The sequence below is a fragment of the Penicillium manginii genome, assembly GCF_028828005.1.
Source record: "Penicillium manginii strain IBT 31320 chromosome Unknown utg000006l:1.0-4164085.0:1.0-4166146.0, whole genome shotgun sequence".
Taxonomy (NCBI): domain Eukaryota; kingdom Fungi; phylum Ascomycota; class Eurotiomycetes; order Eurotiales; family Aspergillaceae; genus Penicillium; species Penicillium manginii.
In genome coordinates, this window is record NW_026643107.1 from 3,437,968 (window position 1) to 3,464,561 (window position 26,594).

Sequence of the window (26,594 nt, forward strand, 5' to 3'; positions counted from 1 at the left end):
TTAATTATGGACGGTAGGAAATTTTGGGGGAAACCTTTGCTTTAATAGTTTTGTGAAGCCAGTTATTTACAGCCGGGGTTCATGATATTCCGCTCTTTCTTTTGTTTTTTTATGAGTTGACACGACCACTACCAACGTGCAATCCCATCCCATTGTTCGATAGGAAACGTCCTTTTTATCTTATCAGTGCGTTATCGAGGCTTCTCAATAGACATCGTCCATAGACGCTTCTTGGGGAATGTATCTTTGGTCTGATCATACTGGGCTTCTGAATTAGGACTTTCTTTCTGTTCCGCGTATTGTTCTCTTGGGCGAGGATGGGTTCGAATCCCCTCTAGGAGTTACAGCATCGCAAGAGCCATGAACAGCCGTAGAACCAGCGACTTCATTATCGAACTAATTACAGTTTCGCCCATCTCCGTGGCTTCACAGCACAGGAATAATCGAAAAGTCGTAACAACATGCAGTTCATCACGTCTACAGGCGAGACAAAAGCCACTGTCGCAGCTCGTTGCCAGTTTGTACGCCCTCGGGCCCAGGGTTACCATAAAAGATAATGTCGTGAGCCTCATCGGTACCAACAACATAGGTAGTATTGGGGAAAACAGACTAAAAGAGATCATTCAATCATTAGTGTATCTTCAGAAGGGCCACGAAAACGCAAATCGACATACCTTGATCTTTTTCGCGAAGGACTCGATCGGGGATAGCAAAAGCTCATCCGATCCCGCGAGAAGTAGGATGCGCTCTGTCTTTGCATCCGCCCACCACTCAGCAGGAGCGCGGTCAGGTTCACTCCAAGCATCATGCTCCTTTCCAGGATTGTAAGCCGCGGACCATTCGCTCAGTGCCCGCTCGGTGAGGAGGTCCTTGTAAGCATTATCCTTGAAGGAAGGCCAGTCCGTGGCGAAGTTGACCCAGGGTGCAAGGCCAAATACACCGGCCAGGGGAGCAGATAGAGAGATAGGGTCGATTTCCGGGTGCGGGTGAGAAAGATGCAGTAGGACAGCCAGGGCCAAATTACCTCCAGCGGAGTCACCGCCCACGACAACGTTGGCGGGGGATCTACCGGTCTCATTAAGGATGTAGCGCAAGGCACCGGTTGCTTGACGCAGTTGGGTTGGGTAAGTACCATATGGGCTCTGTGTGTATCGAGGGAAGAAGACAGCAATATCATGGCCGTTCTCATTCGCGACTTTCAATAGATCTAGCCAGAATTCAAAGTGCGCAGGCGTGGCGGGCAAGCCGAAGCCGCCTCCTGTGTGGTTGAATAAGATCTAGATTAGCTTCCGGGTTGTGCGAGGGATTTGGGTTGGCTTGGTTACACGTCCCAGGTATCTGTGATTTGTAGATGAGATGGAGTTGTACACACCGTGAAAAAAGACCAAGACATTCTTTGCATCTTTGTTTCCTAGCCAGTAGCCCTCAGTGTCGTGGGGGAGAGGAACAGTCTCGGGCTTTAAGCCTCGTTTCTCCATCACGGCCTTGTAGGTTGCTGGTGTCGGGGGATTCATATATCTATATATTGTCAATATTCTCGGTTTTCATCCATATCTCCGATTCGAATATCCGCCATAGAATACCCTAGGGCATCCCATTATTCATATCTGATAACAGGAACCGATGGCAGGGATGAACGTACTGGTTTTGGCGAATGGAGAGCCGATCGATCAACGTCCGCACCGCCGTGGCCAGTAGATGACTCGAGTAGGCCTTCGGGCTACTCTTGCCCCGGAATACTCCAGTGATGGCAGCATAAAGAACGTTTGCAACTATGGTGATCTTACCAAACTGAATATCAGCTCGCTCCCAGAGGCCCAGCTCGGGTACGCAGGGGTCCCTCTTGGTGTCAGGCATGGCTCAGATTCCAGTTTGAATTTAGCGATGAAAGATATGGAGTGCGGTCAATAGTGAAAGTGAAAGCGAGAGATGGAGAATCCGCAGTGATATAATGAATGGAACCTTGGAATGGATCTGGAGCTGAAACCCCAGAGCTGAGCTGCAGCATCCCCGCTCTGAAAAGGCCGATCTTTCCATTGTAGCCTCGGCTGGCCCGTGTGGGGCCGCCTCATTTCCGACAACCTTAGGAGTACGTCAGTACTTACTACAAACATATATTGATTTGGGCATTTAGTCTTGGCAAGTAATTGATAATAACAATTTTGTTTCCATTCCTACTTGAAGGCTGACTTAAGAATATTTCCATTCATTCATGCAATTTCATTGTTGTAGCCTTTTGACAGAGTATGTCACAGATTCGCACTACGTGCAGCACGCTCTATTGTAACATATCCAGATTAGAATTGAGGACCTAGTTGCCATTGGTCAAGTCCTCCTTACCGTCCAGTTCGCAGAACGCCTTGAACGTCGTAAAGACATCATCCTCGCCCTCTCCGCTGCCAGTGTTTTGGATGATACACTCAGCAGTGGCGCCAACGAAGAACACATAGCCCTCGCGCACCTCCTCCGTCTTACTTCCGACAGTGATGGTCCCGTTGCCACGAGTACAAATGATGACACTGGGGCCCTCGATGGGGTCAAAGGTCGCCTTGGCGCCAGTGCGCTTCAAGTCGGTCTTGACAACACTGAACTCCTCGATCGGGGGGGTCGTAAAGCATAGACTCGGAAGCACTCGAGTAAGCTGTCGCGTTCAGGATAGTATATGGGTAGTCTGTTGGTCGGAGCTTCTGATCCTCGATGGGGGCGTAGGAGTAGGTCAACATCTTGGTCAGAGTATCGACGTCCTTGAACTTAGGGGTGAAGCCGGCGCGGACAACGTTGTCGGAAGAAGCCATGCACTCGATAATATCTCCCGAAACATAAGCGTGGATGTCATCAGCCTTCAAAAACATAGCCTCGCCGGGCTCCAGCTTGACAAAGTTAAGGAAGAAGAAAACAAATGATCCAATATCGTTGGGGAACTGCTGGTCAAGTCGGCCAATGATCTCGGCCAGCTCGCCAGGGTTGGACGGGTTGGTCTCGACCTCGCCGGGAAGAGTACCGAAGCTGTCTGGGGAATCCTTTGCGAGAGCAACAAGTTCCTTACAAGCGGTCTCGACCTTTTCGGGGGCAGATTCCATCAGGATGGTGAACAAAGATCGCAGAGCATCCTTGTTCTTCTGAATAACCGACGAGTCTTCCGAGTCCTCATTACCCTTGACGGCCTGTTCAAAGTCACCGGCAGCCTGGCTGCCAACGAGTGTGCGGAGGGGCTGGATAGCTTGGAGGAAATGGGTGATCTCGGCGAGTGGGCGGAAGCCGCAGAGTCCTTCAAACGGGGTGACGGCAATGGTCATCTCGGGTTTATGGTTGTCATCTGAGTAGAGCAGTTGTGTGTAAGCCTCCAATTCAGATAGATTCAAGCTTATATCTACGACACATACCGGGATAGTTTCTCGGATCCCGCGCGTGGAGCTGCTCGGCCAGCTTCTTGTTGGGGTGGGCTTGAATGCTCAGGGCCTTGCGGACGGAGAGCACCTTGAACAGAAATGGAAGGCGGCTGCCATATCGCTCGCTAATTTCGGTCGATAGGAGAGCCTGGTTGTCCTGTACGAGATCGAGGAGGGAACGCTGGGTCTCGACGTCTTTCGAGGGTAGCGAGGGGTGAGTGCCCATCCACAACTGTAAAGTTGATTAGCGGCCACGGGCTTGCTTTTAAAGTAGCTATAGGGCCATGATCGGGACTCACCTCTGCATATGGCTTGTCATCCTCGACCTTGAAATCCGGGGCAGCCGTAGTTGCGGCATACCGAGCTGCTGCCGACTCTTGGCCGACCTTGCCTATGATGGGGTTGAGTGCGGGGCAAACAACATGAGTGAGACGAACTTACCCCAATCGTAACTATTGACGCCTGTTTTGGACGAGTTAGCGAATTGCCGGTTATATTGTTAGAGAGTATACATACCGCATTGCAGCCGAAGTAGAGGAATCTGCATTTTCGAGAAGATGTGTAGAAGAGAATTGGGGTGGGCGCCTCAGCGGGTTTCTATTACGCAGAATCTCCACGCCAAGACCCTCAGACCCTCCCCGGTGAGGACAACCCATTGTAACACCAGGGTCTGCTTTTGGATCCACGCGAATTTGACACGTTTCCGGCATTGAAAGAGGTCCACACCCTACATTTGGAATGCTCTATCAGACAAGCCAAACATTTACTTATTCCCATCAAAGTCTATTGATTTGTTGATATCAAATACCGGAACTCGAAAGGTTCACCATATCGACCGAAAGGGATCAATGATCAGAAAGGTGCGCCCTTGCTATCATAATATTGTATTTACCGATCGTTTTGGTAATCGAATGATCAAACAACACTCCAGGGCTACTACCTAAATATCAATACTCCAAGCGAGCTGGAGCGCGTATAGTTGCCAGTAACCAACCCCGCATTCGAAGACTGTCAACCACCAAGAAGCCTACAACAACTTTTGTTCATGAATATGCGTATGTAGTAGAGATAGAGCGATCTCATTTATAGTTAAGATAGGCCTACGCTAGATTATAATCACCTTCACCATCCCAATCTGGAAGTATAGAACGACCGCCCTGGCGCCAACCCTAGGCGCGCGTCTAATGCCGACCGCCTTGGGCTTATCACCGCCCCGATCCTCGATCAGCTTCCCCCAGCTTCCAGTCGTCAATTCCCCAGATCCCACCTCTTGTGGTGCCCACTTTTGAGCCTGCTCGATTTGGTAGCTTTCCATCTTCCTCCACATCAAAATGTCCCGCAATCGTCCCCGGCCCCGCGACAATGGGCTTGGTAACAACGAAGAGATGGAGCTGTGGACCCGAATATGCCAGGACATCCACAAATCCAAGGAGAAGTTCGATCAACAGGCCTCCCTTTCCGTTCAGATCAAGGCGTTGAACGACAAGATAACACGAGATGGAAACAGTAAGTCACACCCGATCGCGTTTGCCGCGGTGAAACATGCGTATCACTCGATGCGAACTTGGAGATATGACGTGTGAGCTATAAACTCCCCGCGTACCTAGCTGATCCTCGATTCGCAAAGAACCCACCATGTCCGAACATGACCAACTAGATACATGGTTGCGCCAGAGTCAGAAACTTAGCGAGGACGAACGATCGATCATGCAGGACGAGCCATGCGACGTGATCAAGAACTTGGAACTACTCACAGCACTTCGCAAAGCCTCCGAGGCAGAAGCCCCTCCCAACCGATCCAATGCCCTTTCGAAATCGCGTAAAAAAAGACAAGATATGGAGAGCTCGACTGATTCCCCAAGTGCCTCCGGTGCGGACAAGTCTAGTCGTTCCAAGGGCGGTGTCCCGCGCAGCGCCAGCGTCTCAAGCACTCAGGCGCGCGAGGGTCGCGGCGATGCAGTCACCGTTGCCGTCAAGGTTGAGGAAGGTTCGGAAGGTACCAAGGGCGCTGTCGCGGAGCGTAGTGGGCTTCTCGTCGTCGGAGCGCAGGTTGTCTTTAAGCACAACAAGAACAAGCAGGGAGTGGAAGGCGAGGGCATACAATGCATAATCAAGAACATATCTGGCGACGGTCACAAGAAGCGGTATGATGACCCCCTGGCAGGCTTAATGACAGTTCCATGGCTGATTCCTCTCCAACAGATGGTACGATGTGCAAGACCCCGAACCTAACGAGAACGGGGAACAAGGCGCTGTCTATAAGACGACCGCATCATCGCTCATTCCAATTCCCCAAGTGAGCTCCTCTTTGCCTTCATTTACTGTCGGGAAGCAGGTTCTCGCACGGTATCCCGACACCACTACCTTCTATCGAGCAGAGGTGATGGGGTCGAGAAAAGGACGTCTACCGCCTCAAATTTGAGGGCGAGGAAGACGATAAGGAGATGGAAGTTGACCGTCGCTATGTCCTGGACATCCCGAACAAATAGGGACGGCGGTGATGTACCCACGATCTTGTTCTTGATCTGATTTGATACCCTTTAGCGAGGCGCTACTCTGGAGTTCAATATGTCTACCACTTGAAGCGGAGAGACCATATACGATTTATGTTTTCATTTAGCCAAACTGGCATCCTTACTACGTATCCCAAGTTACAAACCTAAAATATAGTAACAAATGATAAGACTAAGATACTATGCGATCCACTATGGAGATTTCGGAACTGAGTGATGGAAGCTGCTAGAGTAAGCACTGACAATTTGATGACTCAGGTCCCCCATGGGAGTTGATCCGCCCACAGCATAGAGTTTACTATTGCCACGACAAGCGGGTAGCTCGGCAGGCCACCTTCCTAATCTGGAGCTGTCACTTGTCTCTGGTTGATCTATAACTCAACATTTACCCCATATTAGCAGCTCTTAATGGCTTCAAATCTATTCAGTATGCTATTTAGTCCCGTAATTGGTCATATTTACCACCCTTTCCTTTTAAAACAGCAGTAAAGAAAGTCGCGTTGCGGATATAGAGCTGACTCAGCGGGCTATAGTGCTGTCGGTCAATATTCCGTTGTGCGTGTAGTAATTTCCCCTCATGACCGGTGCCGGTGCCGAGGGAGAGATAATTGACGCCATGAGACTGTCGGTGGCACCGAGAGTAATTCCGACTTCCACCTCAATGCTTGTCTTTTTCCCAATCCCATAACCAGTACAGCCTATTTTACCACCACTCCGAAATCCTTCCTACACTCCATTCCATTGCCGACCGTCGCAATGGCGAACCTTCCGGCGCACGCCTCACCAAAACTTCCCCCGCAGTCCCTCGCTCCGACCAGCGGCCCGGATGGCTTCCCAGACGACGCCAGCCAGGGTAGTGGCCTTGCGACAGGCGAACAAACCCCAGCACTCCCCGACTCCCTTTTATCACCCGCATTCACCCCGCCTGCAACTCCCGGCGGAACATTGAATCTGAGCTCGAATCCAACCAAAGCCCTCCATGAAAGCCAGTCCGCCAGTATCCGACACCAAGGCGAGCACGCCAAAGCACCCAAACTACTCTCGCAGCTTCCGCAAGTAGAGTGTCTTGTCCGAGCGCGAATTCCGACGACCAACGGCGCGGAAATGTTCCTGCACCTCTATCATAACGACCTGGATAATAAAGAGCACCTGGCCATTGTATTCGGTAATAAGATCCGAAGCCGCAGCTTAGATCGCGTGTATCCTGGAGAAACGGAGATGGACCGCATGATCCGAGGCGCATATGTGGGCAAATTGCACCCGGGGCGCGTTAGTAGCTGGGTTGATGACGAGAAGGATGAATTACAAGCAGAGGGCTCAACGAGGGTAGAGCCACCGCTGGTACGAATTCATTCGGAGTGCTACACAGGCGAAACAGCGTGGTCAGCTCGATGCGACTGCGGTGAACAGCTGGATGAAGCTGCACGATTGATGTCCTTCCCGGTCGAGGACTTGGCATCCGATGCACCTCCAGAGGCACAGTCCCTGCGATCGCATTCCGCTGGCGGCGTTATTATCTACTTGCGACAGGAAGGTCGAGGAATCGGTCTCGGGGAGAAGTTGAAGGCATATAATCTCCAGGATCTGGGATCTGACACGGTCGAAGCGAACCTGCTGCTCCGACACCCGGCGGATGCTCGAAGCTATGGCTTGGCGACGGCCATGCTGATGGATCTGGGTTGCGGAGCAGATGTCAATCCAGAAGGTGTTCGCTTGCTTACCAATAACCCTGATAAGGTCCGGGCCATTGAGGGACTGAATCGTGAAGTATTGGTTAAAGAACGGGTGCCAATGATTCCTCTGGCTTGGCGTACTGGTGGAGAACGAGGAATTAAAAGTTCGGAGATTGAAGGTTATCTGAAAACTAAGGTATGTTTTGTTTCCTTTTTCCCCTTTTCTTGGATACCAAGGCTGTGATTAAGGCTGTGCAACTTTGAAGAATGGTACTAATGCGTGTGGTTACAGATCTCGAAAATGGGCCATATGATCCAATGATATGGACGCTTGTTACAGGATCGCTATTCGTTGCCTTTTCCCCTTTTCCCCATTGGTTCATTCTTTTTGTTTTCCACGGAATGCATATTGTGATCTGTCTATTCTATGCATTGGAAAGTGAAATACCCTGGTATACGACATGACCAGCCTTTTCTTGCTAAGGAGTACATAATTTTCATTTTTCTTTGTGAACGCGAGGTCTTCAAGTTCTTGTACATGATCGTTTCTCTGCTATGATAAACTCCGGGGGAGAAAGGGGTGAACTTCAAGTTCTTATACTAGTCAATGGCTTGATTATGACCATGACCCTACTATATACTATATTCTACACGTGGAGCAAATACATAGGCCTTCGGGATCATGCCACAGACTCGTCAGGATGTCTTTTCCGGGTGGGGAGATTGCCGCGTACTATAAAGATCTTAGGTCGATCATGATATCGCGACTATGGAGGAATACTCCAGATACTAACTCAGATACTAACTGGTACTCCGTACTACTAGTACTGGGACTAGTAAAGAGGGGCTGAGGGTTCCGGGGTCTTTCTCCGTCAATGACTAGTAAAGGCTCCCGCCTCTCACGGCAAGTCTGTCATTCGTCACCTTCCCGAAGCCGACCCAAAGTCTACCACCGCACTGGGATTTGGGACTTGGACTTGCTCTTATTCCTTGACCCACTCCAAACGCCAATGCCGATTCCTTGCCTTTCCCCCTGCTCTCTCTTGCTTCTAGTCTTGAATGGCTGCCATCAATCTCTAAGCCGTGCGTGAGGCCATGGCCAGCCACGCCCCGGACAACAATAGCGACTATGCGGTGCCTTCGCCGGGCCGCTCATTACCAGCCACTGGCGCCAAACCCGAGGAATCCCCGGTGCCTTCGCGCTCAGCCTCGTTGGATCCCGATTCCCTCATTCCAGATATCCCTGACCACCATAATGGACTGACGACCGCTGGACGGAAGCGCAAACTCAACAGCACCTCGTCGCGAGGTGTCGCCAACCTCACCCCCGATCAATTGGCGAAGAAACGTGCCAATGACCGCCAAGCACAACGCGCCATTCGTGAGCGCACCAAAACCCATATCGAAGCGCTTGAACAGCAAGTGAGAGAACTCGCTTCTCAGAAACCGGTCCTCGATCTTCAAGCGGCTGTCCAGCAAAACGAGCGCATCCGGTTAGAAAACCAAGAGCTTCGCCGGAGCCTCAAAACGGTGATGGACATTATACAACCCCTACTGGCAAGACCAGAAGCCTCTGGTGAGTCCAACACGATAGCACGGTAAATCTATTCGTATACAGCACTAAAGAGAATAGATCTACCACCCGTCGTTTGTCAACCCAGATCGATCCCACCACCATCTAATTTATCTCCCTTTCCCGATTCCGACCACCTTACCCCAAATACTCAACATGCAGTCACAGGCGACAAGTCATACGACGAGTCAATTGCAAGCCTTGATACACCTTCCCCTACATACTCCGCCCCGGTTCTAGGAAGTCGCCGCAACAGTTCCAACGGAGGTGTTCAGTCAGCCGCGTTTCGCTCTGCATTGGATACCCAACGCCACAACAACGCCCACGGCTTAGACCTCAGCTTAGAAGAGCGGCTCGGCTTCAACTTCCTCCTCGACCCTTCCCACAATGTCCCGAAGGTCGACCAGATTCGGCGCAGTAGTTCAGAGAACTACCGCAGCCCACAACCGAATTCAGAGCCACCACCATACCCTCAATTACTGGACTACTCGGCTGACCAGGAGCGGCCCGCTTTTGCGATACCCATTAAAAATACCGCACCGACATGCCCCTTGGACAGCATCTTGTTAGACTTTCTTCACAGTAGGCAGCAAGAAGCAGCTCAAGGGATACCGAGACAGAAGCTCGCGGGACCTCCGTATCCCAGTGTTTCCTCGTTACTCAACCCGGAGAAGAGCGTATACTCGCATCCAGTGTCCAAAGTGTTCACAGATATTCTGCGCACTTTCCCAGATATCTCCTCACTTCCAGAGCAAGTGGCAGTGCTCTACACCATGTTCCTCATCATGCGTTGGCAAGTATATCCCACGCAAGAGAATTATGATCGGCTGCCCGAGTGGCATACTCCGCGGCCCACACAGCTTCTTACCGCACACCCTGCATGGATAGACTATGTCCCTTGGCCTCGAATGCGTGATCGCCTTGCTATGTCCCACCAGGACTATCCTTTTGAGAATTGGTTCATACCTTTCACGCGAGGCCTGAATGTGAATTGGCCTTATGAGGACACCGACTGTCTCTTGTCAGCCGGTAGTTCAGATGAGCTCCTCATCAACCCCGTATTTGAGCGACATCTACGGAATCTCTCCAACTGGTCATTGGGTCCACTGTTTGCAGAGACCTATCCAAATCTGGTCGACACCACACAAATCAGACCTGACAAGAATTCGAGCAAACCTCCGTCTTAGGCCCAGTCGGTATTGCTGCTACGTTTCTTCACGACTGAGCGACCTTTGGCCTACTTCTTTGAATTTCGATTAATGGGAAATGTTTAATGTGTTTTGCGATTTGAACTTTGCCGGACATATACTTCATGCTACATCATACGCAAGGTTGATAGAAGTCGATGAAATATCAGCACAACACTAGTTGCTTAGAACTTTTAGCAGGGAATAATATTACTTCATATATCATATAATGGCATTTATTTCTAATTTTTCTAGTACTACTACTCCTTTCTGCTCTTTTCGTTCCAAAATTCGAGTCCCGACTGCTGACGCAGGGTACCATACATCGAGCTGCTATCAAGGCATTCGCCGGCATATTCTCTAGCAGCCTCCATGTTACCACGAGCCAGCTCGAGGCCAGGGAGATTGACACCGAATTCCTGAGCCATGTCCATTGCATGCTTAGCATCCTTGATAGCCAATGACACGCCAAATCCAGGACGTGAATCCAGGGACGGGGCATATGCACCAGTGGTCAGTCTGTGTAATTAGGTGAGCTGAATCCTGTTGCACTTAGCATAAGCTTTCGCACGTACCTCTTCGAATATCCACCAGCAACAGGGCCAAAGGCCTCTCCAATAAGCTCCTCCATAGGGCCAGTTCCGAGGCCGGTCTTCTCGGCGAATACTTGGGCTTCGCCAACGGCTTCCATCATGTTGACAGTGACGATATTTCTAGGTCTCCATCAGTAACATTTCAAGTCCAGTCTTATGCAATCAAAACACATACCCGGCAATTTTCAGCAAGGAAGACTTCGCCGGGTCCTCTCCACACTCGATTACACGACGGCCCATGATATCCTGAATAAGGGGTTTCACGACCTCAGTAGCACTCTTAGGACCGCCAATGGCAAAGACTAGCTTGCCATCTACGGCGATGGGGTTTCCTCCAAAAACAGGGGCTGAGACAAAAGCGGCCTGTTGGTCTTTCAGTAGCGCGGCTGCAGAGCTCACCGTATCCGGGTGAACAGTTGAGCAGTCTACGAAGATCTTGTCCTTGAGGGTATGTCCTGATCCGAGGGCAGAGGATACCAGGTTCTCAAGAACCATGTCATTGGAGACCTGGGCACACAAGTTAGTACGGTGGGGTTCATTATGAAAGATATCTAGCTAGCCATTGAGCCTGGCAAAAGGGAGGGGGGGGGTTCCCTACCATGGTGAAGATAATCTTGCTGTGAGCCACCAGGTCATTAAATCCAGGCACAGCGATTCCACCAATGGACTGCAGCGGTTGTCCGCGCGCCATGGTGCGATTGGTGTATAGCAGGCTCAAAGCCTTCTTCGCGGCAAGGTGCCGCTGCAAATTGTTGGCCATCGCCAGGCCCATGGACCCGAGGCCATACTGTGTTGAGCATTAGCTTCGATTCATTATCGTCCGGATACGAAAATCATCCGCAAAGTCTGCAAAAGATTGAGCTTACCCAGCCGATTTGAGTCATTGTGATTGATTGTAGAGTGATCTGCCCTTGGCCTTCCGGGAAAGCGAGCAGGCTATTGGATGTGAGGTCGGACGATACCCTAATGGGATGTTCCGATAACGAGTTTTGATAACGAAGTTCAATTCTTAGCGATCACTTTGAGGAAGTCAATGTCCTAGCACAGTCTATTACTTGATGCAATTGTTGTCAATGGTCAATTTCCCCAGAATCAAGCGACCATGCCCGTTTAATAGTACGGTGAAGAGGGGGATTTCGTCGTTTCCCGAGGGGAATCGGAGTCGGCCGATACCTGGCCTTGTCCTCCCCCGTAGTTATTGTTCATGTGGTCCTCGGTACCTCAAAAGGGCTAAAGGGGATCTGTGGCTCATATGCGGGGTGCTGATATTCTGGGGAAAGACATTATAGCCGGACTTAGTCTAATATTTTACAATTTGTGGTTTAGTTTATGGTGACATTCAAATTGTTTTTGTGATGATGATGCTCCCAGGGTCTGTCGAGGCTAAATATAGCCACACCACCGCATCACTTTTTCTTCGTCCTCTCTCACTACAATCTATCTCGTTGTTTTCTCCTCTATTTTTTGGTTATTATCTCCCAATTATTTGTCCTTTTCAAGATTGTTAATCCATTCATCTAATAGCTCCCAAGCCACGATGTCCACAGCCGTTGGGGTTGTCACGTTCTGTCACGCGGCTGCGGCTCACACCCACGTTGGCGCAGACTGCGGGGAGCCGCGCATGTACGGTATTGTCACGTAAATAACGATGATGCAGCAGGCGCCAGTTACCTCCGATTGTCCAGATGCTCACTTACCGACATCAACTCCCCCGCGCCCCATTCACACCTCCAATTCCGCACCTTTTGGAAAGTCCGTGCATACCTATTTACAGAGCACTAGAACACCCTCTCCTCCACTATGGCGGGAGAAATGCCCATTGGTACGTGGCCCCCCCTGCCTGCTGCCCTCTCCAGCAGACCGCGTGTTCCCCCAGCTCCCAAGCTAACAGCCCGCAGTGCTCGACGGAGGAACCGGTTTCCTCAAGGTCGGATATGCAGCACAGGTATGTCGCATATACCCATTCAACGATTGAGCATCGCTCTAACCCAACCTCTTCCCCAGAACTTCCCAGAGCACCAGTTCCCCTCGATAGTGGGGCGACCCATCTTGCGGACGGAGGAGCAGTCCGGCGACATCGTGGTGAAGGATATCATGTGCGGTGATGAAGCTGCCGCTGCTCGCTCTATGCTCCAGATCAGCTACCCGGTACGTCGATATCCAACAAGGACCTTCCAGCCTGCGCCTTCTCTACCCCGCAGAAACGTGTCGCTAATTGCAGTCCCTTGCGGGGTCGCTTTAGATGGAGAATGGTATCGTCAAGAAATGGGACGACATGCAACATCTGTGGAACTACACTTTTTACGACAAGATGAAGATCGATCCCACAGGCCGCAAGATCCTCCTCACCGAGCCCCCGATGAACCCGCTCAAGAACCGCGAGCAAATGGCCGAGGTCATGTTGGAGGGATACAACTTCGGCGGTGTCTATGTGGCGATCCAGGCGGTGCTGGCACTGTACGCCCAGGGTATGAAGAACGAATTCGACCGGATATACACATTTGGGAGGGAGATAGACTAATCAGTTTGGATCTAACAGGTCTGAGCAGCGGCGTGGTTGTGGACTCCGGTGACGGCGTGACACACGTTATCCCCGTGTACGAATCGACCGTGCTGAACCACCACATCAAGCGATTGGACGTCGCCGGTCGCGACGTTACCCGTAACCTCATCGCCCTCCTCCTTCGCCGGGGTTATGCGCTGAACCGAACCGCCGATTTCGAGACGGTTCGTCAGATTAAGGAGAAGCTGTGCTACGTCTCCTACGACCTTGAGCTTGACAAGCAGCTCTCTGAGGACACCACTGTTCTTGTCGAATCTTACACTCTTCCTGATGGCCGTGTTATCCGGGTCGGTAGCGAGCGATTCGAGGCCGCGGAGTGTCTGTTCCAGCCTCATCTGGTTGATGTTGATCAGCCTGGTATGGCGGAGATGGTCTTCAACACCATTCAAGGCACCGATGTCGATGTTCGATCCAGTCTATACAAGGCCATTGTGCTCTCCGGTGGTAGCAGCATGTACCCCGGTCTGCCCTCTCGATTGGAGAAGGAGCTGAAGCAGCTCTGGCTCACTCGGGTTCTGGGTGGTAACCCAGAACGCCTTAACGTACGTTAACAGAGCATTCTTGATTGGATATCATCGGTAACTAACACCTCTATAGAAATTCAAGGTCCGCATCGAGGATCCACCTCGACGGAGGCACATGGTTTTCCTGGGTGGTGCTGTGCTTGCCAACCTGGTACGTCACATCATTTCTACCCCTGAGCCTAACTTGAAACTCGCCGGCTTACTTTTCTTCTTTTTTTTCCCTAGATCGCCGACAAGGACGACATGTGGGTATCCAAGCAGGAGTGGGAGGAACAGGGCGCGCGCGCTTTGGCGAAGCTTGGTCCGCGGTAAAGCGAGTATATTTAGGCGGTTGTTTCTATGCTCTCTTTTTCTTCTTCTTTCTCTTGTTGTCTTGCTTCGCACTCTCCCGCATTACCTGCAAGCCGTGCCATCCTGCTTCTCCCATGTCCTTTTCCCCCCTTCTACCCACTCCCACGACTCGTTCTGTCGATATCCTTCCCATTTCTTTTCCGTATCTTGCAGCCTCTTCTATATTGTGTCTAGACTAGTCTGGTGCGGGTGGACTGGAACCGCTGAAATAAAAGAAAGAACATTTTCTATCGACACGGATATGTCTACTCCTGAAGTTATACAATGTACTGGCAGCAAACCGAAAAGGGAAGAAGGAGCAAACAAGCTGCCAACAGAGGACCTACCCTGCGGTTATCCCCAAAGAGATTGGTTTAAAAGGCCCTAGGGCCTACTAATATCCTAAATACTATAAAATGCTAGGTTATTTAGATCTCGAAAGTATTATATCTCATAGAAATAGATCTCTTTAATAACTCTCTATATGGCTCAAACTACATTGTTGACTTGTTGCCGCGCCTTCTCACTACCCTTCCACCCTCTCATTTCCTCGAACCCGCTCATCTCTTTGCTACTACTAATAGTTGGTACTGCTTTTCTCCCGACTTCTTTCAGAGTTCAACATCGTTCCACAATGATTCAAGACCTCATCCCTCAACCGCTGCAGGAAGCAAGCTTCACGCCAAACCTCCCATGGCTTCTCATCCAGTTGACTGACTTGGACGACGCCTGCCAAAAAAGGCTAGTCAGGGAGTTGCAAGCGACCATTTCAAGAGAACTATGGAAACATCATCAGTACTATTTCGGCAATGAGATTTACCACTCAATCGATCCAAAGGACATCTAGGTGGAGATATGGTCCCCTTGAAACCGACTACTCGAGTCCATCGCGCAACAAGACCCTCACAGAGATAGTAAGGCCAATATCTATTATTGTACGATGGGATGATAACAAGGCTGCTTGAATAATCTAAAATGGCTTACTGTGGGTTCCGAAAATAATTGAGAGTAGTTCCTATGAGAGATACTCGAAATTCTGATGATATGAAATGATATGAAAAGACTAAGCGTGAACGATACAAATATTTGAGAGTCAAAGAGCATAGACATGGAAATTATGCAAATCGATTCATATCTGTCAAATTCTCGAAAGGAACTTGAAGCTCCATGGCAGCCGATAGCGGCCAAGGGGGACGAAATTATGAAATAATAAACCGCCCACACCGTCGTCTCCTGGATCTATATTTGGACTACCTCTTTCTCCTCCTAATAGAGCTCTCTGGTAATTATGACTACTTTTGCTGCTTGGACACGATCACTTCAATCCTTGTGGCAGTGTGGTTGTAATTTTCTTAGGTTTGTATACTAACTAGTTAGTGGCCATTACCTACGCGTACCTACTAGGTAGTAGTTATTAACTAACTAGTAGCTACCTAGGTACCTAGTAGCATATAAAAAGTAGCAGTTGCCTAATTAGTAGCTATCGATCAATATTTTGCATGAAAAAGGTAGGCAGGATTCCACCCAGCCAGAATAATTTCGTCCTCACTGGCCGCTATCGGCTGCCATAGCTCGAAAAGAAGCTTTATAATATCCTCTTTTTTCCACATTTACCGTAGTATCCAGTGGATAGGAAGTATCAGGCCGCCACCTGGTCCGTCGACCGTTCCCTGCCCTTGAAGAAGTTGAATGAGGCCGAGCTTGCTAGCTGTGGATTGGCTCTCAATTACCAAGCACAGGGCCTTTGGATATTTTGGCTAGAATAATCAAGCAAGATCTCAGTATGTTCTCATTGATTGGCAGAGCGCAATGGCCCGGGGCTGACAATTTATTTCAACTTGAAATTGGAATCAATCTGCCATTCCTCCATCTGAAAAGAAACAAATATGGAACAGTTCAAGTTATGCCATGACTCAGAACTGGTGGTAGCCTGAGTGCGCCAGCCAGTAGTCACGACCTGATAGTAATAGTATAAACGTGGAAAAGAAGAAGCAGAGACCCTAGCTTACTCCGGCAAGATTACGTGTAGAGATAGCATGTCATAATAGTATAGTAGCAGAACAAGAAATCGCGCCCCGAAATAATGCCTGTGAGGGACGAGTGGTTACACCGCAGCAAATCGAGTGAAAGCCAACTCTTTCCAGTCTGTGTAGACGTATGATTCTTGGAGAACAAATTGAACTTAAGAGAAGAAAATCCACCGCTGTTCCAACAAGGCCCAGAAAATAGAATAACATGAAAATAAAGATCATGTTCAAAAATGACATTCGATACATTCGAAGCGACAATACAAACAATGCTAAACGCAAACCATTGGAGCTATGCATTGAACAGATGCGAAAGGTGTAATAGGACATGACCGAGAGAGGAAAATGGCGTCGTAATCAAATAGAATGTGTCTACGTTTCAATGGCACCTGGCGAAACCGCCAAAATGACCGCGAACGCCGCGACGATCAGCGCCATTGCTACGGCTGCTGTCAAAGCAACACTTCCTCGGCTTGCGGGAAATTTGCCCCTGACAATCCAGTACTGACTTTCGAAATAGCGGTGAAATCCGACGATGAGAATGAGGATAGCCACGCCGATAAAGGTAGACCCGAGCGGTTTTCCAACGCTGCGGAGGCGAGCAGAGTCTTGGGCGGAGGGAGACGTAGCGACGTACATAGACGAAGAGAGATGGGGTGGGAGAATGGCTGAGTCGTGCAGACTGTTGGTATCGGTAGTGGCGGTGGCTGTATTCAGTCGGAATAGTTGGGTGACAGCGATACCGATCGAGGCAAAGGCGAGAGAGGTGCGCATCCAGGCGAGGAATGTTCGCTCTGCGGGGAATAGGGTTAGAAGCTTATTTCAGGGGATATCGATATCACACGATATCAGGGTACAATGGACACCATACCAAGAGCCAGGTGGTCGCGAGCGACACTCCCCTTATTTTCTAACTCGAGTGCGCCGAATCGATCTACGATTCGACTGGGCCATGACTGGTGCGGCTCGGTGGGGGAGTCTTGTTGATTACTTTGCGCGCGGTGGGCGCCATTTCCGCCTACATCGAGGCGTGGGGTACTTTGATCCCATTTGCTTGCCTCGGACGGAGCGCCCTGGGGGTTTGGTGCGGCTGTGGCTTGATAGTTACGTGTCGAGCCAGCCCCTGTATTGATTGGGGTCGACTCGGTAGTGTGCTTGTTATGTTGCGATCCGGCATACTTTCGGGATGAAAAGCTCGAGTGGGACCGGCTGCTACCGGCCGACGATGACAGGCCGGAGTCTGCATGTGTGGGAGAGCGTGACGATGAAGATCTGATATCTCTGGCTCCCGCAGCGTTGTTGGGGCCTGTCGGAGTGGTCGCCGATGAGTCGAAAGTGTTCATTATGGCGTGCTCATTCCCTTAATCGATCACTTGAGTATACGGTCCAATAGCCAGGCTGAGTGGACAAGGCTCGTGCAGCACAGACACGCCAGGCACGGCGACAAGGGTACAGAAGCTTCGAAAAGGGAATTAATCTAGAAGAATGAAGGCGTAGACGGGCAAGATTGTGAGAATGGGCATAGTTTGAGGCGTTTCTCAGATTTCCTTCAAGACTCAGTTGTATTCAGCCCCTCCTCCTTCATTCAGCTGCGCTCATCATGTGAACTGCTGGTATGTGACGAGTGGAAAACCCTTGAAAGATCAGTGATCGCTAGTCCGGGGATGCAGCTGATCACATGCTCCACCGCCCTAGTCCCGATTTGGTATTCAATCGAATTGCATCATTTGCAGTGCTGTTTCCGGCAGGCGGTATCTTCCTCGTCACCTTCGTTCTGCCTTTCGTCGCGATTGCTCTCCGACGGATATTTATCTTTTATCATACATCTTCTCCTCCCTTACGCCTTCTCTCAACAAAATGGCGTCGACTTCCATAGGGTCCAGACCTGCCACCAGTGGCAAAGTCGACCTTTCTCAGAAGTTATCACAGCTACGCTCAAGCACAAATCGCCGATCCCAAGCCGCATCATCCCGAGATCCTACGCCAATAACCCCTCCTCTCCCCTCGCCGCCCAACCTCTCCACCCACCAATATTCCCGTCCCGTCCGTCGTATCTTATCACCCAAAGATCATGAATTATTTCTTACCTCGCCTACCTACAAATTGGTCTTGGCCTTCACATTCGGCCTATCGGATTCAGTACGCGGGCGAGCCCTCACCGACCTAAAAGGCCCCGAGTCCGACGCCATCTCGAAAATCGCCCAGATCGTTGGTCAGATAAGGGTACTCGTCGAGAACTGTCCACCAGAAGACCAAGGTGGCTCGCGCTTCGGAAATCCCGCCTTTCGCGTCTTGTTTGACCAAGTCGCCGCGCAAAGCTCGTCATGGCATCGGCAAATCCTTGGTCTTACTGATGCCGGGGCCATTGAGGAGGCATCGACTTATTTGATCAATTCGCTTGGCTCTCGGGATCGTATCGACTATGGATCTGGTCACGAGTTGAACTTCATTATGTGGCTGCTCTCTCTTTACCAGCTGGGTAAACTCCCAGCAAGCGAGTTCGCTGCCGTGGTGTCTAAGGTCTATCTGGAGTATGTGCACTTGATGCGCGAGATTCAATCTACATATTATTTGGAGCCTGCTGGTTCTCATGGCGTCTGGGGGCTGGACGACTACCACTTCCTGCCATTCTTATTCGGAGCCAGTCAGCTCGTGGACCATCCCTATGTGACGCCGCTGGGTATTCACAACACCGCATTACTGGATGAGGAAGGCGATAAGTACCTCTATCTCGACCAGGTAAGGTGGGTGGACAGCGTGAAGACGGTCAAGGGTCTCCGCTGGCACAGTCCGATGCTGGACGATATCTCTGGAGCGAAGAATTGGTTCAAGGTTGAGAGTGGCATGAAGAAGATGTTCGTCAAGGAGGTTCTGGGTAAACTACCTATCATGCAACATTTCCTTTTCGGCAGCCTCCTGCCCGCTACTGAAGGTATGGGCGAGCTCTCTGGTGAAGATGGAGACCACGAACATGATCATGATTGTACACACGACCATCCGCAGGAACATGGCGCACATACGGATTGGTTCGGCGACTGTTGTGGTATCAAGGTCCCCAGCACGGTTGCGGCGGGCGCTGAAATGCGTAAACGAATGGGTGGGTCGGGGTTGCGTCCGATCCCATTTGATTAAAGGCTATTATATGTCCGGTACTCCGTACTGAATTGATCTACAATTCAATCAACGTTTAATAAAATACTAAATAATGAGAAATGATACGACCCAAATTATGACAACTCACCTGGTAGAAAGTAAACCCGATATGCGGTAGACGCCAGCGCCGATCTCCAAAAGTGATAAACGAACTAGTCGAATTACATCACCACGCTGATTGGCCCACTCCACCGCCCAACCGACCTCCCGCAAAGACTCATCAAGACCACCAACTCACGCCAGCGCGCCCGAAATCAATTACGCCACACCGCCATTATCACCAGACCGGGAAAATACCAAACCAGGTACGCGGCACCGGTTCGGCTTCAGTATCTCTCACTCTCTCACTCTTCGCCTCCCGTCCCTTGCGACCTAACCTAACCTCGCCTCATTCCCGGGGAAGAAGGCAAGGCAAGACAAGACGGCCAAAGGAAAAGTCACGCGGCGGCAAAAAACTAGACCCACCCGGGAAAAGCCACTCCTAAGGTCTTGGATCTCCCCTCTTACTCCGCACGCTGCAACTGGGCCCTCTTGCTGCGACTGTGTGACTGACTGACTGCTGTCCCCCCCACTCCACCCGGTCCCCGATCCCATGGCGCCAGCAGACGATTACTCCACTGGCGGGGGTGGCAAGCTCAAGTTGAAAGGGAGCAAAGTAGCCGATGGACGGGTGAAGAAAAAGAAGAAGGATTCGAAGAAGAAGAAGGAGGAGCTGGAAGGGAAGGATGTTGTTGGAAATGATTCTGATAATGGGCCCATTGAGCGGAGAGAGGATGAGAAGTCCGAATCACCAGATCATGAAAAGGACGAGAGAGAAGGTGGGCCCAAGACTGAAACAGAAAGGAAGTATGAGGAGGTGAGGCGCAAGCGAGTATGTATTGAATGAATTCCTTTCTCTTTTAGGGGGTGGCACTGGATGGCGTGGCATTTGGCATAACAGTACTAATTAGATTGATTGGCAGTTGCGTGAACGGCTCCAGCGGGATGGTGTCAAGACCCATAAGGAGCGTGTAGAAGACTTGAACAAATACCTCAGCCGGCTGAGTGAGCATCACGATATGTATGTCCAAGTTTTTGTTGACTTCGTCGCGAGTGGGACTGGAAAAGCTAACTCCTGCACAGGCCTAAGATTGGACCTGGTTAAAGAGAGAAGGAAATTTAAAGGAGAGGAACTACGCAATGACCACCGCAGGAGTGCGGAGATTGGCCAATTCATGTATCATATGGACAAGACAGAGTGGTGGTATATTCATATAAATCCAAATCTGCTCAAAGAAGTAAATGCCCCTGGGAGTCCCGTGGGATCTCTATGAAGCAGCCCGAGAGGAACCCAAAGTGAAGACAATCAAAAGGGCAGATTGAGAACATGCCAGGCGAATGCAAGATAAGAAGGCCAGTGAACAAAAGACGGAATGGAATCCCAAGAATTGCGGAAGTGACGAACGCCAATGTAGATGGGGATTAGATGAAGCAGAAAAGACAAAACACCCTCCCAACGAAGTCGAATCAAGCATGTTGAAGAGCCAAATGCTCAAAGAGGTCGCGGCGACAAGGAGAGAAAAAAGATCGAGAACAAACACCCCGGATAAGATGGGAATAACAGGAACACCACGCTAAATTCAACCGGCTGAATGGCGACGACCACCAGGGGGTCACGTTGAAGATCACACCAGGTGGCGAGATAAGAGGTCCGAGATCGGATCGGAGGCCGAGGCAAGAACTGGGGGCAGGCCCTAAGTTGAGATGGCACGGATGCGTCACGGAGAAAGGAGATTGTCCATTTCCATGGCTCAATGAACCATCTCACTTATCAAGGCCTTCCTCATACGCCCTTGACAACGACGGTCCGCTCGCTATTCAACTTGTCGGCATTGCGGGCGTGGGATTCCTTCTTGCAATCCTCTAACCCGGTGCAAGAGTGGGCCTCCAGCATACGGTGCTTAGAGCAGAAGTGACCGTGGCAAAAGCTACAATCACCCACGATCCGCTGCGCGGCCTCCTTGCACTCCTTGAAATTGCAACGGGGCTTGCGGGGAGGCATGGTTGTGTGTTTGGTATATTTGGGAGTTGAGGCTGAGCGAAGGGGATGGGCGTAGGCTAGAGTCCTTCAAGTAACTCTGGTGTGACAGTTTCAGGCGGGTCGTTGGTTTGAGATAAGCGCCGAGATAGCAAGATGATAGAGAGGATGGCAAAAACGAGAACGAGTGGTTGCCCCCAAAAAAAAGAGTTCCCAAAGGTCGAGTAGTGGTTGAGGAGTGTTGAGGAGGGAGAGAGGAGAAGGTGAGGAGAAGGTGAGGAGAAGGAGGTGAGGTGAGGGTCTAAAGGAGGTATGAGCGTTGGACGGGAGCGACGCAGTGACGCAGTTGACGATAAAGGGGGCAGAAAGGTAGGAGGAAGTAACTTACGGGGAGGAAGGATATATATAGGGACCAAAGGAAGTCGGAACGGGCGGGAGAATAAAAGTCAAACGAGAAATAGGATCCAGGGAATGAAGGGAATTAAATGGAAAAGGCTGAGTCAGTTGAGGCGTGGAGTGACGGAATCAGCCATCGCGGAGGTGGAGTATCTCTCTGTAAGGATACTAGGCCCCAGAAGGTTCGACTTAGTGGAGATCTTGATCTTTTAGGAGCACGGAGTACTCTGTCGATACTATTAGTAGTATTACTAGTTACACTTTTATCACTATTGCTACTATTACTATCACTATCACTATCAAATAGTTAATCCCTTTTTCGACCACGCGACCTGTGTCCGTGCCATTCCATTCATTCTCCCATCCCCATGCCCATCCCATCCTCCACTTCACTTGACTCCTTTCACGTGGGTACTAACTAACTCTAGCCGCATTATTCAATCTACAGAGTACACTCTGGCACCAATTCGAGGGGTGGTTCCACCCAGGCCTTAATGGTGTGCCACCGGATCGGCCGTCTTGGATCCGGTGGCAAAGAAGGAGTTCGTTGATGAGATTACTCCGTACAGATTACTCTTGCTCTTTACGGAGTACAGAGTACGGAGTACACTACGGTGAAGTGAAGTGGCCTTTGCTAAGACCCTCCTGCAATGTGAAGCCGTGTGAATTGGACGAGTCTCCTGGGCCCATGCGTCCAACTATATGAGACCAGGCATCGCGCACCACGTACGGGGTACATGCCTCGAAGCAGGCCACCAAATCCCTAAGCCCCAAGCGAACGCCTCCCAACGAGTCAGCAAGTAAGGTAGAAAGAAAAGGTGGATTCCCGGTCGATCTCGCCGCCCAACCACTGGATGCACCTAGAGCATATCTAGACTAAGTGCATACTCTGTACACAGCCTCGGAAAACACACCGCGCTCTTCTCCTTAAACTCTCGCCCCTTTCGATCGCCTGCAGCCGATTTACCCATGCTCCACTGCAGAACCCGGCCCGTTGCAATCTGTTCGGCGGGTCTGCCGGAATCCACTTTCAAGGTGTCTGCCCGCTACGTGGTCCCCGTCTTTGATGCTTTAGATGTGCGCTGGCATTCCATTGGTTTGCATTTGCATTTGCATTTGCATTTGAACTTCCTCGGGAAGGTGTATTTGTGGAGTATTTACATACTAGTGTACTCCGTATTCCGTAGTAATCCTACTTATTACCCTCGTGGAAAGAATTTGAGTAATATGCAGTATGCATTGGTGAATAGAGAAACTAAAAAAAGAGCAAGGGGAAAAAAAATGAAAGAACAATAAGTGATCAAAAAGAAGAGAGAGAGAGAGAGAGAACGCCAGTGGCCCTGCGCACGCACCCGGTTTATGCGCCCGAAACCCCTTGCCCTGCCAAAGCAAAATGAAAATCGACATGGAAAAATTTCTCTACGGAAAAATCCGTACCTGCACTCCTTCCATTCAAGCCCCAACATCTTTCTCTTTCCCGGCATCGGGATCTAAGTAGTCCGGGCGTTCGGCTGCCTCATATTCGCCGATCAAGTCCATAACCACAGACCGTGCCTCGTCAAACTCTGTTAACTCTTCGGAGAATGCCGCAGACTTTCGATACTGATCCAGGAAAGCATTGCGCTTACGCAGGCGATCGTATTGCTGAATGATCCGCTTAAACAATGTTGCCACTGACGTGTGGTTCGCCAGCATCAATCCGCTGACACGGTTGGAATGGTGCAGATAGGGCGACTTCTTGGTGAGCGCCACTTGGATACTGGCAGGGCCCCATGGGATGAAAGACGCGAGACGGCGTTCCCGAATGCGGAGCAATGACTTGTGTACATCTGTAGGATCGGCCTCGCCCTGGATTATGTTGAGAATGCTGATGTAGCAGCTGGACTTGCTCGGAGTAATCGAAACCATGCGGTTCTTGGGCTGTAGCAGTCGACGCATCACGTCTAGCACGGTTGTCTTGCGCACTGTCTTCGCTTGCTCAACATTGTCGCCTGTGAATGGTGTATACGATGGAAGCAGGAAATGGCTGCGCGGCGTCGGGATCAGCGAAGCAATGATGCCCGCCAGGTCATTGTGCATGTAACCGGGGTATCGAAGAGTGGTCGTAGACGCGGACATGACCGTTGAGACCTGCAGATCTGGGTTAGGATTTCCCACTTTCCAATAGTGCATAATGCACGGCCGCCACTTACCAACTGGTTGGTTTGATCGAACGATGGCTTTTCCACGTGAAGTCGATCGGCAACAATTCTTGAAAGCGCACCGTTGTCCAGAACAACCTATTCAATTTTTAAGCGTCTTTGCTTTTCAAAAGGGTCAAATGTTTGAAATCAAAAGTCCAACATACCACAGAGTCAGCATCCTGGGTCAAGCGCTGCATTGAAAGCAGACTGTTGTAAGGGTTGACAACAATATCCGAATACAGATCCGGGAAGACAGAGTACGTCTGGATCAGCTTTTTAGGGAAGCGATCATTCATCCGTTCCAGGATAAAACTACCCAGACCAGATCCTGTACCACCGGCTATCGAATGTAATAGCATAAAACCCTGTAGCCAGAATTGTCAATCATTTGGTCGCGACAGCCGCAGGTCAATCGACTTTTGACACCTACCTCTAATGAATCACTTCCATCCGCCTCTCGATCAATCATGTCGAAAATCTCTTCTTGCACAGTTTCTCCAGCGGCATATCCCAAACCCCAGTTATTTCCCGCGCCAACGCCTTGTTCTCCAACGAAGAAGTTCTCGGGGTTGTAGATGTTTTTGTAAGGGCCGGATTGGATGCCATTGAGGACCTGTTCGTGTCTCAGTAATTGCCTTGGTCAAATTGATCGCGGAGAAAGAGATATCGATACCCTAGGTTCTAAGTCGAGAAGAATCGCTCGGGGGATGTATCGGGTGTCGTCACTCTGCGTAGCGTAGGGTCTCGTTAGCTTAGTTCTGTAGATGATCGTACGATTGACAAAGCTCCCAAGCATTGCTTGCCAAAACATACCTGATAGAAGAAGACATCCTTGCGATCGCCACCTTCGGTCGCGAAATCCTCTAGGTTTCCATCTTGGTTGATTCCATGCTCCTGGCATAGCTGCTGCCAAAACTGACTACCGACTTGAGAAAGGAAGATCTTGTCAGCGAATCAGGCTCGGTCTATTTGAGTTCCGAGTTTCTTCGAGTGCATATGATCGGCTTAGGCAAGTTTTGGGGCATCACGAGCTGTAGTGTTGGGAGCTGGGAGGTCGATCGAGGTTGGCGGAGTTCAGTTCACATACCGCTGTTGCCGCACTGGCCGGCTTGGATCGTGATGATTTCCCTGCATTTTTGAACACATGTCAGCTTCAGAGATTCCTTTGGGGGAGCGCCACAAAAAGAAGTTCCAACACATACCTAGGCATCGTTGTCCACGGGCGATGTCGAGAGGGATTTGTTCTCACGCGTAGCGCGTTGGGCGCGGGGAACATTTTGGCTGTCGACCGCCTCAGGTAAGGTACGTACCCACTCGGCTTGGACATCAACATCTCATCTCTTATGTAGACCCATGCACTTCAGGCCGAAATTGGTGAGATTTTTGGTAGAAAATATTCTCCATATTGTATTCTTCTTTTTCTATATCACTTTTGGAACTCTTGATCATATACTATTGAACGAATTTAATGGTATCATATTATCATATGCTGTCTTTCCCTGTTGGCCTCCAAAAATAACTTGAAGCCTCCCAGTTCCTATCGAATCCACTGGTTCAAAATCCCGCTTTGCAAGCCGTGACCAAGTTTCCAGCTCCGGCAACCACTCCATCAACTATTCGTACCTTAGACCCCTCGTCTGGTCCATAGGCTTGAACGCAACCTTCCCGCACCGCTTCCTCCATACCCGCCATGCCTGCACAGCCCAAACAAACTGCACCAACACGACTCGGCGCATTTAGTAGCAAACGCTGTGTGGCGGCAATGATCCTTTGTCTCACCTCATCCGGCGCCGTAGTGTGTAGTTCGACGGCCGACAGTCCCGTAGTCTCAGTGCCTGCGAATCGCGAGGACTGGAGACCTGCCCCTACTAACATTTCGGTGACTCCCTTATTGAGTTCATCCTTCCAAGCGCTGCCTGTGGTTACAATACCAAAGGACTGGCTGATCTGCTGTTTTTGCAATGATCCAGATGTCACGAAATCGAACCCACTGATCAAAGACAGAGAAGCAGTGATGCTACCCTCGAAGATCCCGGTCACGTACTTTGTTCGTGAAGAAAGTGGGGATCCTTCAAGAGCCTTGATTTTCTGGCGTATCATGCCCACGAGTGGGTGGGCAGAGTAGCAGGCGACGAGAAACGCATCGTATTGCGCAATCATATCCAAAACCGAGGAGCAATTCAACGCCGACTGCGCGGATTCTTTGCCATTGTTGATGCTGGCAATTGGCTCGCAGACATGCCCATCCAATGTAAATGTCTCATTCGGTGCGGTGAAGTAGTCAAATTGAACGTCGGCGTAGTTGAGTCGTTGTAGGATGGGCTTGAGGGCCTCGGTCATATGTGTGGAGGTGTTGGGGTTGATAATCAGAATGCGGAATGCGTCATTGCCTTGGGATGCAGCCATTGTTGCCGGGCTATATGCTCCGCTGGAGCTCGAATGGAAGGTAGATGTGAAGCTCTTGGTATAATCC

At 50.4% G+C, this 26,594-nt stretch overlaps 12 protein-coding genes across 12 annotated transcripts; 6 read left to right on the forward strand and 6 right to left on the reverse strand.

Moving 5' to 3' along the window:
• Positions 1-477: 477 nt before the first annotated feature.
• Positions 478-1,857, reverse strand: N7533_009653 (putative 6-hexanolactone hydrolase; the record flags this gene model as incomplete). Its single annotated transcript, XM_057106303.1, has 4 exons — positions 478-609; positions 675-1,258; positions 1,373-1,518; positions 1,643-1,857. The coding sequence occupies 4 exons, from the start codon at positions 1,855-1,857 to the stop codon at positions 478-480; spliced, it is 1,077 nt and encodes a 358-aa protein (XP_056957752.1).
• A 454-nt stretch (positions 1,858-2,311) lies between these two features.
• Positions 2,312-3,936, reverse strand: pmi1 (mannose-6-phosphate isomerase pmi1; the record flags this gene model as incomplete). Its single annotated transcript, XM_057106304.1, has 6 exons — positions 2,312-2,585; positions 2,623-3,316; positions 3,384-3,621; positions 3,689-3,780; positions 3,831-3,851; positions 3,906-3,936. The coding sequence occupies 6 exons, from the start codon at positions 3,934-3,936 to the stop codon at positions 2,312-2,314; spliced, it is 1,350 nt and encodes a 449-aa protein (XP_056957753.1).
• A 784-nt stretch (positions 3,937-4,720) lies between these two features.
• On the forward strand, positions 4,721-5,878 carry N7533_009655 (SAGA-associated factor 29 family protein; the record flags this gene model as incomplete). The annotated part of the gene is given in 4 exon segments (XM_057106305.1): positions 4,721-4,895; positions 5,017-5,533; positions 5,592-5,769; positions 5,789-5,878. 4 exon segments carry the CDS (start codon positions 4,721-4,723, stop codon positions 5,876-5,878), a joined length of 960 nt encoding a protein of 319 aa, XP_056957754.1.
• Positions 5,879-6,658: 780 nt separating this feature from the next.
• On the forward strand, positions 6,659-7,897 carry N7533_009656 (GTP cyclohydrolase II; the record flags this gene model as incomplete). The annotated part of the gene is made up of 2 exons (XM_057106306.1): positions 6,659-7,771; positions 7,868-7,897. The coding sequence occupies 2 exons, from the start codon at positions 6,659-6,661 to the stop codon at positions 7,895-7,897; spliced, it is 1,143 nt and encodes a 380-aa protein (XP_056957755.1).
• A 773-nt stretch (positions 7,898-8,670) lies between these two features.
• N7533_009657 (bZIP transcription factor) lies at positions 8,671-10,335 on the forward strand (the record flags this gene model as incomplete). Its single annotated transcript, XM_057106307.1, has 2 exons — positions 8,671-9,151; positions 9,209-10,335. 2 exons carry the CDS (start codon positions 8,671-8,673, stop codon positions 10,333-10,335), a joined length of 1,608 nt encoding a protein of 535 aa, XP_056957756.1.
• A 260-nt stretch (positions 10,336-10,595) lies between these two features.
• Positions 10,596-11,812, reverse strand: N7533_009658 (NAD(P)-dependent oxidoreductase; the record flags this gene model as incomplete). The annotated part of the gene is made up of 5 exons (XM_057106308.1): positions 10,596-10,854; positions 10,911-11,048; positions 11,104-11,435; positions 11,527-11,715; positions 11,795-11,812. The coding sequence occupies 5 exons, from the start codon at positions 11,810-11,812 to the stop codon at positions 10,596-10,598; spliced, it is 936 nt and encodes a 311-aa protein (XP_056957757.1).
• Positions 11,813-12,728: 916 nt separating this feature from the next.
• Positions 12,729-14,327, forward strand: N7533_009659 (actin-related protein 2; the record flags this gene model as incomplete). Its single annotated transcript, XM_057106309.1, has 7 exons — positions 12,729-12,750; positions 12,827-12,873; positions 12,933-13,076; positions 13,171-13,396; positions 13,468-14,033; positions 14,089-14,166; positions 14,241-14,327. 7 exons carry the CDS (start codon positions 12,729-12,731, stop codon positions 14,325-14,327), a joined length of 1,170 nt encoding a protein of 389 aa, XP_056957758.1.
• A 2,417-nt stretch (positions 14,328-16,744) lies between these two features.
• On the reverse strand, positions 16,745-17,715 carry N7533_009660 (uncharacterized protein; the record flags this gene model as incomplete). The annotated part of the gene is made up of 2 exons (XM_057106310.1): positions 16,745-17,166; positions 17,244-17,715. The coding sequence occupies 2 exons, from the start codon at positions 17,713-17,715 to the stop codon at positions 16,745-16,747; spliced, it is 894 nt and encodes a 297-aa protein (XP_056957759.1).
• A 514-nt stretch (positions 17,716-18,229) lies between these two features.
• On the forward strand, positions 18,230-19,504 carry N7533_009661 (serine/threonine-protein phosphatase 2A activator; the record flags this gene model as incomplete). The annotated part of the gene is made up of 1 exon (XM_057106311.1): positions 18,230-19,504. The coding sequence occupies one exon, from the start codon at positions 18,230-18,232 to the stop codon at positions 19,502-19,504; it is 1,275 nt and encodes a 424-aa protein (XP_056957760.1).
• A 613-nt stretch (positions 19,505-20,117) lies between these two features.
• N7533_009662 (uncharacterized protein) lies at positions 20,118-20,669 on the forward strand (the record flags this gene model as incomplete). Its single annotated transcript, XM_057106312.1, has 3 exons — positions 20,118-20,396; positions 20,488-20,585; positions 20,648-20,669. The coding sequence occupies 3 exons, from the start codon at positions 20,118-20,120 to the stop codon at positions 20,667-20,669; spliced, it is 399 nt and encodes a 132-aa protein (XP_056957761.1).
• Positions 20,670-21,347: 678 nt separating this feature from the next.
• N7533_009663 (AN1-type zinc finger protein TMC1) lies at positions 21,348-21,566 on the reverse strand (the record flags this gene model as incomplete). The annotated part of the gene is made up of 1 exon (XM_057106313.1): positions 21,348-21,566. One exon carries the CDS (start codon positions 21,564-21,566, stop codon positions 21,348-21,350), a length of 219 nt encoding a protein of 72 aa, XP_056957762.1.
• A 1,824-nt stretch (positions 21,567-23,390) lies between these two features.
• N7533_009664 (gamma-tubulin mipA) lies at positions 23,391-26,527 on the reverse strand (the record flags this gene model as incomplete). The annotated part of the gene is made up of 8 exons (XM_057106314.1): positions 23,391-24,068; positions 24,131-24,217; positions 24,286-24,486; positions 24,552-24,734; positions 24,795-24,848; positions 24,935-25,047; positions 25,209-25,284; positions 25,745-26,527. 8 exons carry the CDS (start codon positions 26,525-26,527, stop codon positions 23,391-23,393), a joined length of 2,175 nt encoding a protein of 724 aa, XP_056957763.1.
• Positions 26,528-26,594: the final 67 nt, after the last annotated feature.